The sequence below is a fragment of the Metarhizium brunneum genome, chromosome 3 (genome assembly GCF_013426205.1).
Source record: "Metarhizium brunneum chromosome 3, complete sequence".
NCBI classification, from domain to species: Eukaryota; Fungi; Ascomycota; class Sordariomycetes; order Hypocreales; family Clavicipitaceae; genus Metarhizium; species Metarhizium brunneum.
The window spans coordinates 4,435,486-4,449,333 of NC_089424.1; the positions used below are offsets into that span (position 1 = coordinate 4,435,486).

The 13,848-nt window shown below is 50.2% G+C and overlaps 4 protein-coding genes across 4 annotated transcripts; 2 read left to right on the forward strand and 2 right to left on the reverse strand.

The window, feature by feature from the left end:
- Positions 1-157: 157 nt before the first annotated feature.
- On the forward strand, positions 158-929 carry G6M90_00g066020 (uncharacterized protein; the record flags this gene model as incomplete). The annotated part of the gene is made up of 2 exons (XM_014684684.2): positions 158-260; positions 799-929. The coding sequence occupies 2 exons, from the start codon at positions 158-160 to the stop codon at positions 927-929; spliced, it is 234 nt and encodes a 77-aa protein (XP_014540170.2).
- A 1,060-nt stretch (positions 930-1,989) lies between these two features.
- Positions 1,990-2,824, forward strand: G6M90_00g066030 (uncharacterized protein; the record flags this gene model as incomplete). The annotated part of the gene is made up of 2 exons (XM_014684683.1): positions 1,990-2,332; positions 2,394-2,824. The coding sequence occupies 2 exons, from the start codon at positions 1,990-1,992 to the stop codon at positions 2,822-2,824; spliced, it is 774 nt and encodes a 257-aa protein (XP_014540169.1).
- Positions 2,825-2,985: 161 nt separating this feature from the next.
- Ank3_2 (Ankyrin-3) lies at positions 2,986-10,503 on the reverse strand (the record flags this gene model as incomplete). The annotated part of the gene is made up of 11 exons (XM_066130814.1): positions 2,986-3,012; positions 3,093-3,253; positions 3,326-3,558; positions 3,616-3,745; positions 3,820-8,081; positions 8,157-9,426; positions 9,485-9,626; positions 9,698-9,910; positions 10,044-10,148; positions 10,197-10,404; positions 10,487-10,503. The coding sequence occupies 11 exons, from the start codon at positions 10,501-10,503 to the stop codon at positions 2,986-2,988; spliced, it is 6,768 nt and encodes a 2,255-aa protein (XP_065986820.1).
- Positions 10,504-12,445: 1,942 nt separating this feature from the next.
- Positions 12,446-13,333, reverse strand: G6M90_00g066050 (uncharacterized protein; the record flags this gene model as incomplete). Its single annotated transcript, XM_014684681.1, has 1 exon — positions 12,446-13,333. The coding sequence occupies one exon, from the start codon at positions 13,331-13,333 to the stop codon at positions 12,446-12,448; it is 888 nt and encodes a 295-aa protein (XP_014540167.1).
- Between the last annotated feature and the right edge of the window lie 515 nt (positions 13,334-13,848).

Below are 13,848 nucleotides of genomic sequence, written 5' to 3' on the forward strand. Positions count from 1 at the left end.
TAAAGCGAAAAAAAAGGTATAAAAAGCACAGTTTCCACCTGCTATGAACTTTTCCATTCAGCAAGCTTCTCTCGACAAACACTTCAAGACAAATAATTCTCTCACTCTTCTCACAACTACTCTACTCTCTTCACTTTTCACCACCAAACTATTCAAAATGAAGTTCACTCTCCCTCTTCTCGCTCTCCTGGCCGGCTTTGCCGCTGCTAAGATTGACGGCTCGTCGGTAAACGACATCGACAATAACGAACTCGGCGAGGGTGCACCCAACCACTGCCCGGTCGGCAGGCCCTGCAGCAGCGATAGAGTAAGGGATTCGCTAATCGCATGAATATACACTACTAATACTATAATAGCAATGCGGCTCATGCTCATGCAATGACTGGACCGGCAAGTGCACGGAATAAGCATATATTAATGCCACGTCTTGCGCAGACTTCGAGGAGGATTATGTAACTTTTAGCCGTTGTATGGAGTTCTTCGCTGAAGTTTAAGCTCGGCCGGCTATTAGTGGGCTTTATTTGGAGCAAAAGTTTGTAGTCTTATTGAAGCTGTATGAGTCTTGTATACTTGGTATATTAGCTTCTCTCAACATATAGAGTTTCCTTGAGATTCAATATATATTTGTCTAAAAGTCTGATATGTTTAGCTTGCGCAGTTTTGGATACTTGGTCGCCAAGACGAAGGGGCCAACGTTCATACTTTATTGGAGTGGCAATGATCAGGTTGTGTCGCTGGGCACGGAGTTTATGATTAGCATAGACCGGTTCTGAACTCTCTCTGACCACTTCATATCAGAACCGGAGCCCGTGGCCCAAGACCTGCTTTATGGTCTTAATCCAGTTTTGGACATTGCCAAAATCAAGGATAACATGACAAATCGAGACGTTGGCTATTTATTCGTGAAGCACGAGGAAAACGGATTCTAAATGTCTACAAAGCGACTCCTCGATCGACTAAGTCAGCCTCACTGACGCCTGCCACCGGTCACAACATATAGAGTCTGGCAATGATTAGCTATGAGACACTACCTAGGTATGGTGACTCGTTTACAAGAGCTGATATTTGGTGGCAAGTACACAAGTGGAGGCCAAACCCCGCGGCTTCGCGAACTGCAGTGGCTTCTATGCGAGAATACATCATGGGCTTCGAGGGGAGTTTATGCGTGGAATGGCTCAGTGGTGTATATTACAAAGCAATATAAAGCAAAGTATATGACGAAAAAGGAGTTCTATGTGGCCCGATTCCTGCCACTTCGGCTTGGGCTGGTGGTTATCAAGTATCTCGCATATATTTACCCTGTAGCAGAAATGCTGCGTCGCGACTGCACGATGTGTAGCGGCTCAGCTCTTTTTGCACAAATTGGGATTTTTTATTGAAGGCTGCAAGGCCGCGACCAAGCTTGACAGCATCCAGGTGAGGGGATATATCCGGGATCAATTTTAGTGAAATTCGACTTGCGGTCGCCATCGGATCTCGGGAGGCATATTTAGAGGCACAATCGGGAATAAAAATGAACGACATGAGTACGAACTAACCAGTAGATAGCCAAATACAGTATAACCCCTGTTGGATTAACCACCCGTGACCTCGCAGAGGGGTATACAGCCAATAAAAAAAATAAAGATAAGCAGATGTAATACCTAATCTCGTAAGAAAAAAGGAAGATAACTGGTATACCCCTACTAATCCCTGCTACATTACTTAACAAGCAGTTCAAATGTTACTATCCAGCGGCTGGATCGCCGACACAGCTAGGGGACCCTTGTACAGTATAACCTCTGTTTAATTAACCACCCATGACCGAACAAGGTATAGAGCACGTTTCATACTAGGATCAACATTGCATTTTCTGTGGGCCCACACGTTTACCAACGGGCCAAGTAGATAGACGACGGCGCTTAAGGACACGCATCGTCACATGACATGCATTACGTTCCCCGTTACTGGGTAAATAAGCCCACTCTAGCGCCAGTAGTTCGCTTAACTATGCGTAATTGTAACCTTCAAATCTCAACACACTACAACTATGACGAGCGCGGCGGGTCAATGCGAGCTGTCGCTTGGAATGTACACTTCACTACCGGCGAAGAAGAGGATCCGGGCGCCTTTGCCGCAATCTTCCAAGTTAGTGGCAGTGACCTCATTACCTTTCGTGATGTTTGCAATGAACTGCGTCTCTGCTTTGAGTTCCACAACGACAAACTGCGCGGCGACAGCCACGATGACGATGACGAACATGACTCCTGGTCTCATATCGCATTCTACCACCTTGTGTACCACGAGGACTGCCATGTGCCTTCCAACTCGTCACTAGACTCCCATTTACAAGGTTAGTCGGCAACATCATCTGGTTTGTTGTTGTAGAGCAGTCTTATCAACCTGGTTCCCAGCAAAACACGCTCGACACCTTCCAAACCCTGTCCGCCGTCGCGATGCTCGATATTTGCCACCGAATAGAACGCCATCTGATCCAAGACTTGCTGTTATGCCGCTCCGACGGAAGTTACAAGCCCGCCCTCAGTCTCCTGCTAAGCGGCCGGCATCGGACCCAAATTCACCAACCAAGGAAGCTCCGGACGAGTTCGATGACATGCTTGCACCTGCAACTATGAATATTGATCCTGATGAGGCTAAGAGGTTTACGAATGAATTCAGATCCTCCTGTCTCAATAGAGCCACCTCTTGTGCCGTTTCCGGCCAAGGAGAATCATGGTGTCCGGGGCCGCCAATAGGGCCTGGTATTCAGGCTTGCCTCATTGTGCCTCAGCAGCATTACCATCTGTATCCTGTCAGTAGCGGGCTTGCTGACGGTCATGTATAGCACTTATACACCCAGCGGCGAATTGATAGACTCGTTAAGCAGGGACCGGGACCAACTGTTCCTGGCAACTATATCTAGGCCAGGGAACCGTGATTGACCAAGCAACACACCGTCAACGCATCACGAAAAATTGGCCCGTGAGAGTCTCGGCCCCGGATACACTATTTACGGTAGCTCAAATCCACGGCCTAGGTCCTTATGAGAATAGCGGGTTTGAACCTAATGAGCCCCGGTCCTATACAAAACTACTAGCGCTCTCAATGCTTACCTCCCGAGTTAAATCCTCGCTCTCTAAATCCCCCTTGTACATGAAATCGTCAGACTTTCCATCCTCTCCTGGGAACACAACGGATACCTCCCAGCCTCCGTAGGCCACTTTCATAGTTACGGCTGGGTACAACTTGCCACGAATTTGGGTGAAGGCCCGCCCTGTTTGGGAAATAGTGCTATAAGCATGCATCTCATGAACAGTTTAAGGGGGGTATTCCGATATGCACTCACCGACAGCTGTTCCGTCGATGGTATAAAATGCTTCGCCTGTTGCAAAGTTGATTCCGCACCCGAGGACCTTGCCCGCCTCACTGCAAGCATCAGCATACTTAGTTCCAGTCCATGGATTATTTCCGTCCTCAAAAAGACAGCCGTCGTCCGAATAGAACGCCCATGAGCCCTGGAACCAGCCGAGCGCTCTATCCAGCGAAGTCTTGTCTTCGCAGAATCCAATGCCGACGAACCTAATCATTGTGGTTGGTAAGATGTACGAGAGGGTGAAGCTTTGGGAAGATTCTTACCCTTTTTCGGCAACTTTGGTGAGTCTAAGCTCAAAATAGTAGACTCTGCCTTTGTAAAGGGGCAGCATGGGGTAGTCTGCCCTGACGATTGCACTGTCTAGCCCGGTCCGATACATAAATTTGGTCCCTCCTAAGACAAATGGTTTAGTCAAGGTATCTTCGGTTTGCCTCGTGAACCTTGTGTGTGATTGATATACAACTTACCCAGAACACTCAGGGTGTTGCCATCGGGTCCCATCTCGAAACTACGGTATGAATCCTGAGGATGCCACTTGGTTGGCCTCTGCAGCCCTTCTGCTGGCTTTGAAGAGATTTGAGCATGTTGGTGCAGAATTGACTCTATACGGCCCGAGTCATACCGTTGGGCAGTATACAACGGAGTCCAACCATCGGGCCCCGTGAACTCGACATCCACATCCTCCTTCTCGAGGAGTTTTTCGAGAGCATACGGCCTATCGGATGCAATAGCTCCGTGAACAGCAACGTTCCAGAGGTCCGCGGGCTGATCATCTCGCTCTTCCAGGGCCCTGATGACAACCCCAAGCGTCTCCATCCGTGCTCCGCGCGCAGCCCAATAGAGCGCGCTGCGGCCACGGCAGTCGACAAGACACGGGTCTGCGCCCCTTTCCAACAGCTCCTCGATAATTTCGAGATGGTCTAGAGCCGCTGCACGCACCAGGGCCGTCTTGCCTTCATAATCCTGAGCATTGAGTACCTCGGGCTTGCTGAAGCCCTTTTCTTCGAGGAGGAGCTTGACGGTGGTCTTGCAGCCAAATATCGTAGCAAGGATAAGAGGCGTCTGGGAGTTGGTGTCCACCTCATCGGCATCGAAATAGCCTTCCCTGAGGAGGTACTCGACCGCCTCGTCGCTGAGATTTGCAACTTCGTGTATTAGGGCGGACCGCCCGTCTGCGTCTCTGGCCAGAGGATTTGCTCCCGCGTTTACCAGGACTTGCAAAACGTTGGCCCTGTCTGATATAGCTGCGATGTGAATAGGTAACCTGCCATCTCTCCCAGCTCTGGAGACGCCTGCTTTCTTGATTATGAGTTGGATAGTGGCCAAGTCTGACCCAGTTCGGATAGCTGCATTCAGAACGCTATCAAGGTCACCTCCCGTGAGATTAACGTCTGCTCCGTTGTCGATGAGCAGCTTGACAAGTTGTGTCCTTCCTTTGGATGATGCTCTCTGAAGAGCGGTGGCTTGGTTTTCGTGGGTGACATTGACATCAGCGTCGTGTTCGAGGAGCAACTCGACTTTTTCCTGGGCATCCTGGTCGCTTTCCACAGCGGCACATAATGCGCTGTACCCTCCTCGCAGAGTATTGACGTACGCCCCTTTTTCGAGGAGCCACTTGACCGCACCAATAGTGCCTTTGGAACATGCCACGTGCAGCGCAGTAGGCCGAGGCTCAGATGTTCTGTTCACCATGCCCTCGACGTCGCGTTTGACAAACATCTCTGCCAGTTCAGAGTTAAATTCTAACGAAGACACGCAGTCGCGGAGAGCTGAAAAACACACGGCTTTGAGGCCAGGTGTTGCACTATCTTCGAGTGCCTTGAGCAGATATTGGGCCTCAGGGAGTTTCCCCCGCCGCGCCGCGATGCGAAGTGCAGTGTCCCCATCAGGGCCCTTAGCAAAGAGATTCAGACGATTGCTCCTGCTAGCAAGTATCTTGATTAGCTGCAGAGTGTTCTCCTGTTCGAATGCCAAAATCAGCGGGGGGTCCTCGAAGGCACCCACGAGGTTTGGATCAGCGCCGGCTCCCAACAGCAGCTCCGCAGTTTTGATGAAATTCTCCCGGATGGCGAGAGCTAAAGGTGTAAGACCTTCATTTGTCAGAGCATTTGGTTCCGCATCATGCTTCAGCAGCAACTTGGTCATGGACGGGTTGTCAAATGCCGCGTGCAGAACATTCCAACCATCCGAATCTCGAGTAGCAATATTTGGCTTGGGTTTTGAGTCAAGAAGTACTTCAGCCACCCCAACATGGCCATCGAAAGCAGCTTGATATAACGGAGTTCGGCCGAAGCTGTCTTTCAAGTCGTTTGCAGCCCCAGAGCTTAAGAGATAGCTCGCTAGCTCCGCTGTCCCAGCAAGGTGCGTTACCGTTCGACCAAGACTATCCTTGGCGGCGATATCGCAGAGCGGGTGTTCAAGAAGTAGCTTGACGCCTGGAAAAAAGGCATCCATGACTGCAATATGCAGCGGCGCCAAGCTTTCGGCATCGCGAACGTCGGGCCTCCAACCTTTGTCAAGCAGGAGCCGCAACATGTCAATATTCCCCATGTTGGCGGCCATATGAAGTGGGATCCCTCCTCGGTTTGACTCGGTCTCGTCACCGACAGTATTATCTAGCATCTGAATAAAGTCCTCGACGTATTCGATTTTCTCATGGCGCACCAACAGGTCAAAGGCCGTATAGTGGCATTCGTCCTGCGTCCACATGATGTCTTTGAATGCGCATAATGGCTTGGCAACCGCCATGTGTCCGTTCCCCGCCGCAAGGTGTAATGCTGTCCTTCCCGAGTCGTCTGTCTTTTTGTGATCAGCCCCTTGCTCAAGAAGCTGGTCAACGCAGGACAGGTGTCCGTTTTCCGCAGCAAGAAGCAATGCTGTTTTGGAATGTTGATCAACAAAATCCTTTTCGGCCTTGTGGCGGATGAGAACCATCATAGCATTTACATGCCCGGCTCTGGCAGAAATATGAAGCGGCACAATACCCTCATTTGTGGTGGCATTGACCGGAAATGATCGTGGATGAGCAAGTAGCTCTTCGAGTATTTTTGAGTGCCCTCCTTCAGCTGCAAGATGAATTGCTGTTTTCCCACCAGAATCGACGGCAGCAGGGGCCAAGATGTCACCGGCAAGGGTCTCAAGAAGAGTCTTGACAACTTTGCTATGTCCATTCATAGCTGCCAGATTGAGAGCCAATGCACGATCCCGCGGCCTGCTCCAGGTTTTACGTTCAAGCAAGGCACGTACAACCTGGTCGTGTCCATTCCCAGCAGCTAATTCCAGCGCTGATTTGGGTCGGTCTTCCCGAACGGTGATGGGAGTCGGGGCCGCGGAAGAAGGCCTGCTTCTCCGTTCTGGGGAGCGCCTTGAAGTCGACTTGCGGCGGGACCGTCTTCGAGTATGTCGGCGAGAACTTGTGGAAGGGTTTCCCGGGGGTATTACAAACTCTATGGGTGACATTTGCTGGTCGTCCTTGTCTGTGCTGTCAATGCTCTCTGTGTCTTGCTTCTTGTCCGTCTTGTCGACTAACAAGTTCAGGAGACTGACATGTCCCTGTCGCGCCGCGATATGAATAGGGGTCAAGTGGTGGATGTTCGCTGTTTGGGCAAGCTCGGGAGCGTCCTTGCTATGTCGTAAAAGGATCCCAGCTGCCTCGGTATGACCGCACGTAACCGCAAGATGTAGTGCAGTGTTTCTATCTGACGTGGATACTTTGTCTACACTCACCTTCTCTAGGCCATCACTTCTATCCCTCAGAAGTAGGTATAGTAGCTCTGGGAATCCCCCTATTGCTGCATAGCTCAAGGGTCCGTATCCTGTAGAATTCTCTATATGTACATCGGCACCTCTCTCGAGTAGCAGCTCGGCAATTCCCAGTTGCCCAGTGAGTGCTGCCAGATGTAAGCTCGATTCAGACCAGGCTAGGTGGGCTAACACGTTGGCCTCAGTCCCCGTTGGAGACAGTTTCAGGTCATCGACGTCCAAGTCGGAGTCTGAATCCGACTCGGGGTAGCTTGACTGTCGAGTAAGGCGGTTTTGCTCACGGATCAATTTCGAAAGCTCCTGGCTTGGAATGGGTGATATAAGAACGTTGATATCGGCCCCCTTTTCCAAAAGCAACGAGACGATTTGCGTGTGGCCACCACAAGTAGCGTGATGGAGTGGCGCATACCTTGTCTCGTCTATATAGTTCAGGTCGAAACCAACGGAAAGCAGGGTTTCAACGACATTCTCGAAGCCCCCTCTAGCGGCTAGACCAAGGGCCTCTGGTGATCTGACGCCTTTGTCAAGCAAATTTCGAACAACATTGTCATGGCCGTTTCTGGCTGCAAGGTTAAGTGACTCGCGCATCTGGACTTTTGGGTCCTCGGTAGGCGCCAAGAGACCGATGCAACGATCGACCAGCTCTGCAAGTCCAAAGTTGCACACTATTTTGAGAGGGCTGTTCAGCGAGGTATTGATTCTCTTATGCAATGGATTCAGCAGATGGTGAAGATTTTGCCACGTCTTCACCCCCTCGCCACCTTGGAGAAACTGGAGTAGAAAGCTCTGAGCTTCGGACTTGGTGGTTGTTTGTCGAAAATGGCGAGGCCATTGCAGAGATGCATAGCTAAGTAGGCCCAAGTCCCAGTCAGCAGGGAGGGAGGTCAGGATGCCGTCTTCGCAAATGAAAGATTCTGCGCCTCGTTTGCCGAAACCCCTCACATATTCGAGACAATAGAAGAGAAGGCTGCAATGGCTGTCAACTAGCGGGCAGCCGTCTTGGCCAAGACTGTCTCGTCTCGGCTTCTCCTCCTCCTCCTACTCCTCTTCTTCTTCTTTTTGTGACGGAGTATCATTCTCTGTCTGCGGCAGGCTGGAAGCAAATACTGTTTCTACGAGGTAAGCTCGAAAGGTGTCGTGGATGAAATAGACTCGGTTGTCTTCCACCTTCAAGAGCGGTACCATATGCTGCTTCAAATCTCCAATAATGTCTCGGCGGATCAAATCACTAAAATCGTCGGACGAAAAGTCTGTGGTCCAAGGGTACCCCCCTGGGATTTCGTCAAGCGCCACGGCTACCGCCAGCTCAGTCGGTCTCAGGGGTCGAACTGCAAAGGCAACCCATCGAAGAGCTGCAGTCACCCAGTTGCAGTTTGCCTCATCTATGGAGCTCAGTGCACGGTTATAGAATCCATCGAGTGTTGTGGGTTGTTGTTTGAGTGCCTTCTTCAGGGACTTTCTTGTCGAATGTCTGCCAGTCCACTCGAGCAAAACCATGTTAAGCTTGACCAATAAATACGGCGAGTCTTTGGGCAGTTCTCCCAACATTTCGGTCGCCAGTTTTTCGAGCCCGTCCCATGCAGAGTTGTCAAGTGCCAACTCGTTGATCCTGCCCCGGACATGTTGCTCTTTCGCGAACAACATGTTTTCACTGCTTGACTCAAGAGCAACGTCCTGGTACTTTGTCGACTCGCAAGTTGATTGCAGTGCCACCAAGGACCCTGAGAGGAGAAGTTTGAATCGGCCTTTTGACGGTCCAATGAATCCCTCCATGCGGTTGATCGTCTCCTTTTGGAAGGTGCTGCACTGGTCTACGCCATCAACGATGCAGTATACCGAGACACTTTGGTCGTCTAGTAAGTGACTCATCAGGCATCGGACCATAACCCACAGGGTCTCCGTAGTACAAACGCCATCTTTGGTAAGGAACTTGGCAACAGGTGAAATATGTTCAAAGTAACCTGGCCGAGAAGAGAGAAGTTGACGACATAGTGAAAGATAAAGATCGAATGGAGCACGGGCACGAATATTATTCTTGTCGAACGAGAAGCTGAGATATACGGTTCTTTTGAGATCTGTTTTCTCTAGGAGCATCCCCAGAATCCGTGCCGCTACTGCAGTTGGACCAGAGCTTGAAGGTCCGCTAATGCGTAGAATCCCTACCGAGGGGTCGCTTCTCCAGGACATGACAGCATTGTTGTCGCAGATCCAGTCCACTTGGGTCGATGTTACAAAGGTTGGCCTCAACCGATGGATCTGGGAGTCAAGGAGTGATAGATGTCGAAAGAAGTCATATAGTAGCAAATTTCTGCCTAGAGTTCTGAGTTAGCTTGGCTGTAAATGTGTTGACATCATGTACGTTTGACGAACTGTTTCTCGTTGCAAGGATCCGTTGGTACAGCTCCTCGGCTACGGGTTCCCCAGGATAAAACCGCCAGAGCTCCTCGTGTGTAGTGTCACAGGGGACGTCCGTCTCATCCTGTAAACCAAGGATCGAACACTTACTATCAATCTTGCCGCTTAGTTAGCTTGACTATCGTTGCCCACCCTGTCGTTCCTATCGTCCCCTTAATGGCTTCTTACTGAGGGATGTCTACTTGACTCGTAAAAGTTGACAACGTCAAAACTGCTAGATATTGTGCGGAAACTTGCGTCAAGGCCGTCCAATCCGCCCGCTAAGCGTTGAACAAGTTTGACGGGATACTCTGGTGGTGGCACAAACATCAGAATGAGGCGCGAGCACATATGCTCCCAGGTGTTTTGCCCAGTTGCTCTATGCGGTGCGCCGAAAAAGACCTAATGATGTGATGAAGTTAGCGAACCGAGTCAAGTTTTGCATAAAAGAAAGAGATGGATCTTACGACAGTCGAAGTATTTAATGCTATATCCCGATACCGTGGCTCTTCCGTCGCTGATATGATAGCCTTACGAGCTCAGCCATGTTTGTGTTCATTCGGACCGGCCCAGGGTGTTTGTTTACCTTTTTCACAATCAAAGCCCCGAGTCCATGACCAAGGAAGACTATTGGAAGATTCTACAGATTGTGAGCGTTTGTCTTGCCCTTGAAGTCCACCTGGCTTACATGTGAGACGTTCTGAGAGCTTCGCGAGTTCCGTAGTTGTTCTAGTAGCAAGCTGGATCTGTGGTACAAAAGTCGCCTTCTGGTGACGGAGCCGCCTAAGAGGCAGAATTCGTCGAGGAGACACTTCGGAAATCGTTCAATGAGAAACTTCTTGGGATCTCCGTCTTCTCCTGCACGAGACCCAGCAACTCCAGACACAAGAACCAAGCTAGTGCGAATATCGTCAGTCTATGAGCCCGGATGCATAACCAAGTCAAGTCTCCATCCAATGTTAATTCAGATCAACCTACTGGATAGGGCCATCCATGATGAATGAGCTCGGGCTCCACGAGTTTTGAGCTACGATGCCGAAGCAAAGACGGTATGACTCTCGTGGTAAGGGTGTTTGTAAAGGGAGTGAATGCTCTAGATCAGAAAGAAGGGTATACAGAGTACTGATCCCGGACTGTTCCCCCCAATTGAGGCTAACCTCAGGGTCAGACGGGGAACGACTAATATCCCAGCTTTCCTAGGTCAGGACCATGGGAATAAGCAACTATCAATACGTGGAATGGGATGATTTGCAACGGCGTGAAGGGCAAGGGTGTTATCATACCGTGCTGAGGGGTTGATGTATAAAGCATCCGATATGCCCTGGTTCGTGTGGTTGAACAACAAGTCCACCAACGAGGCCAAGGTTCTGCGACGCCAAATTGAACTCGCACAGAAGAGGGGTTGCAATATGCAGTTTTCAGCTTGACGTCACCTGTCAGCTCTGCAGACGCAGCCTCGCGTATTGATGCAGGGTTTGACTGCTATGCCCAATCGGTCAACGTTGAGCTGTCAACTGTCCTACTGAATTTCTCCCACTGCTTTATGATATGTGATGGATTCTGTAAATTCCCGAGCTGTACGGAGTACGGAGCACTCCGTATGTCAGAGCTGTTGTTGCAAGGGCTTTCTATGAGGGCCTGTGAGTAGCTTCAAATATCAAGTAATACTTATCTTTGGTTTCTCAAGGATCTTTGCGAGCTCCATCTAGGTGAGGGGGAAATATTCGTATATGTACATGATCTTCTGAGTGTGCGTAACCTGACCTAGATGACTGAGGCATCTAGGTCCTTTGTTGTCCTGGGCTTTGATGCCTAGCTCATCGACCTCTTGGTGCTCCGTGATATGCCTTCTTTGTGCGTTTGCAGCCGGTTTCGGATAGAAAGGGGTCACGGGTTACTTTTGTGTAACAGCTATTGGAATGAGACGTGAGCATGATACTCAGTAACTCAGCCGAAGGCTGACTCTCCATTAAGTCTTTGATGCAAACTGGTTAAAAAGTTTCTCTTGCTCTGACTGGTCCCAATGGGCTTAAATTGTTAAACGGTTGGACACTTGGTGATTAAAAATTGGCCCTCATTTTATGCATCTTTCTCGTGCCTTTATTGGTTTAAACCTTTCCACGTTGTAAATGTCGCAAAACGTTGCGCAACTGAACGACGATGCTTCAAAAGAGGATCCTAACGTTATTCACTCGCATTTTGCCTCGCGCAAGCTTGATTGACGCAAATCCTCTTCACGTCTTTCATGACATAATGAGTTCTGCATATACTTATAAACTGGTTGAAGATAATTTGATTCCTGTAACCCTGCCTACATCGTCGGTGATGGTACGGCAGTGTCATAGAGCGAGGACGTTCTTTGAAGCCTGCGTAAGCCAGCCGCATTCAGATCCGGAGATGCCATTGCCACCAACCCAACGAAGCTCGGGGTTCAACTAACTCGACAGGGCGTCTGTCAATGCTCGGATGTTGCTGGAGAAGGTATCTGTCTCTACGGCTAACCGGGGAACAGCGAGTCGCAGCCAGTATCGACTACGGACAGGTGGGATACCTCAAGCAATTGGTGGTCAATCCTGACTTTAAACCGGGGGAAGAAATCGAGAAAGGTGAGAGGGACGATGGTTCTGTGGATGGAAGCCCTCTTTGCCGTCGGCTGGTGCAGCGTCCACACATCCAAGGCGTGGCGGGTCGGAGAGAAACACCATCATTGAGACCGGCGATAATTCCACCAGAAGTATTGGCGGTCTTGCATGGGAATGGCTACCCCATTGATGACAGACTCGCAGCCTTGTACCACTGCTCTAAAGTGCAGGGTGTGACATGGTATTTTAATTCTACGCCGTGTGTCTGCGTCTCAGTCAAGGCTAGGAAGAGTCAAGTATTTGTGTAACCCTTCCAATCACATCACATCAATACCACATTATGTGACGATTAATCTCACTTGGCAGCCCCCCTCCCTCGCAGCTCTGTTCCATCCAACACGGTAGTGACCGTCACATCGGCCACATCCTTCAAACCCAGGCTATCCATTTCCTTCAGGTTATGAATCTGGGGGTCTAGGCTCACCATCGACGCGCGTCCAGTCTTCGGCATCTCTGCGAGGCCAATTTCCACTGGATCAATGGGGTCATTCTTCTCCAGGCCAAACAGTGTCTTGACTTTTCCGATGAAGTCCACGTCGGCCTTGACCTTGACGGTGAAGGTGAAGGGCACATCGTAGGGGCGTCTCAGGAGAACTGCCGCTCGGACGAAAATTGGGATTCCATCTTGCTTGTCCCCGTTTTCCTCCAGCTTCCAAATAACAACATTCTCTTGTCCATCGAACCCTTTTCTGATGATCTTCTTCGCTCCGGTCAACTTGGTGTAGAACTCTCGGCTCTTCACCTCTTCCATCTCCCAAAGCAGTCCGGCTTCCGCACTGATCGGATCGATTCCCGCGCTGAGGCCTGCATTGGCACCTAACTTGATATTTCGCACCTTTTCCGTCTTGCTGAGCGCCCACTGGCCCTCGGGGGAGATGTCGTGGACAACCGGGTCCCAGTCGGACTTACCCTCAGAGTCCTCGAATTTGAACATCACTGATGCGCTCTTGAAACGTCGCCCACCTGTAGCGATATGACGCATCTCGAAGACGAGGAGAGTGGCTAGGTCCTCGCCCCCGGTCATCTCTCCATGGGTGATGCCGACAATGTTGATCTTTGTACAAAGTTGATCTCCCCGATCGACGAGAACGGGCCGGAATCTCTCATTGGGCTTGTTCTTTGTGCGGAACTCTCCCTCCTCGATAGGCTCTTCGAAAAGGTTGACAGTCAATTGATTGGCCATTCTGCTTGCCCGGATAAGTTGATGCGAAAAAGGAGACAACTTGCAGGCAAGGTGTGGCAACTTGTGAGATGGATGGGTATATGTAGTACATGGAAGAGGTGCGGATAGAAGGGAGCCTGTAGTATCAATGGCACGACTAGAATTAAATAGCATCAATTGATCTGGATCCCGATTTTATTCATACCAGACACCTCTACGTCTGCACCCTCGCTGTCTCTGCAACGGCTGAACCTGCACTTTTGCAACCTAGGCGGAATACCTAACTCGGCATGCCTAATCTGGATTGTTTTCGCTCACCGAAGCCTTTTGGTTCTGCATGCATAGATTCAGCCGTCACATCATGTTGAGGTTTGTCAGAGAGGCTCCAGGATGTGCATTATCGTTCTTCACACCCACTCATGCAAGTGATACACCCCAGCCTCATTATACCTGCAGCCGTACGGAGTGCTCCGTCGTATCTGTACGGCAATACTCCGTATATGCCGCCCTTGCCCGCTTTTGAAGACGCCTTCGCT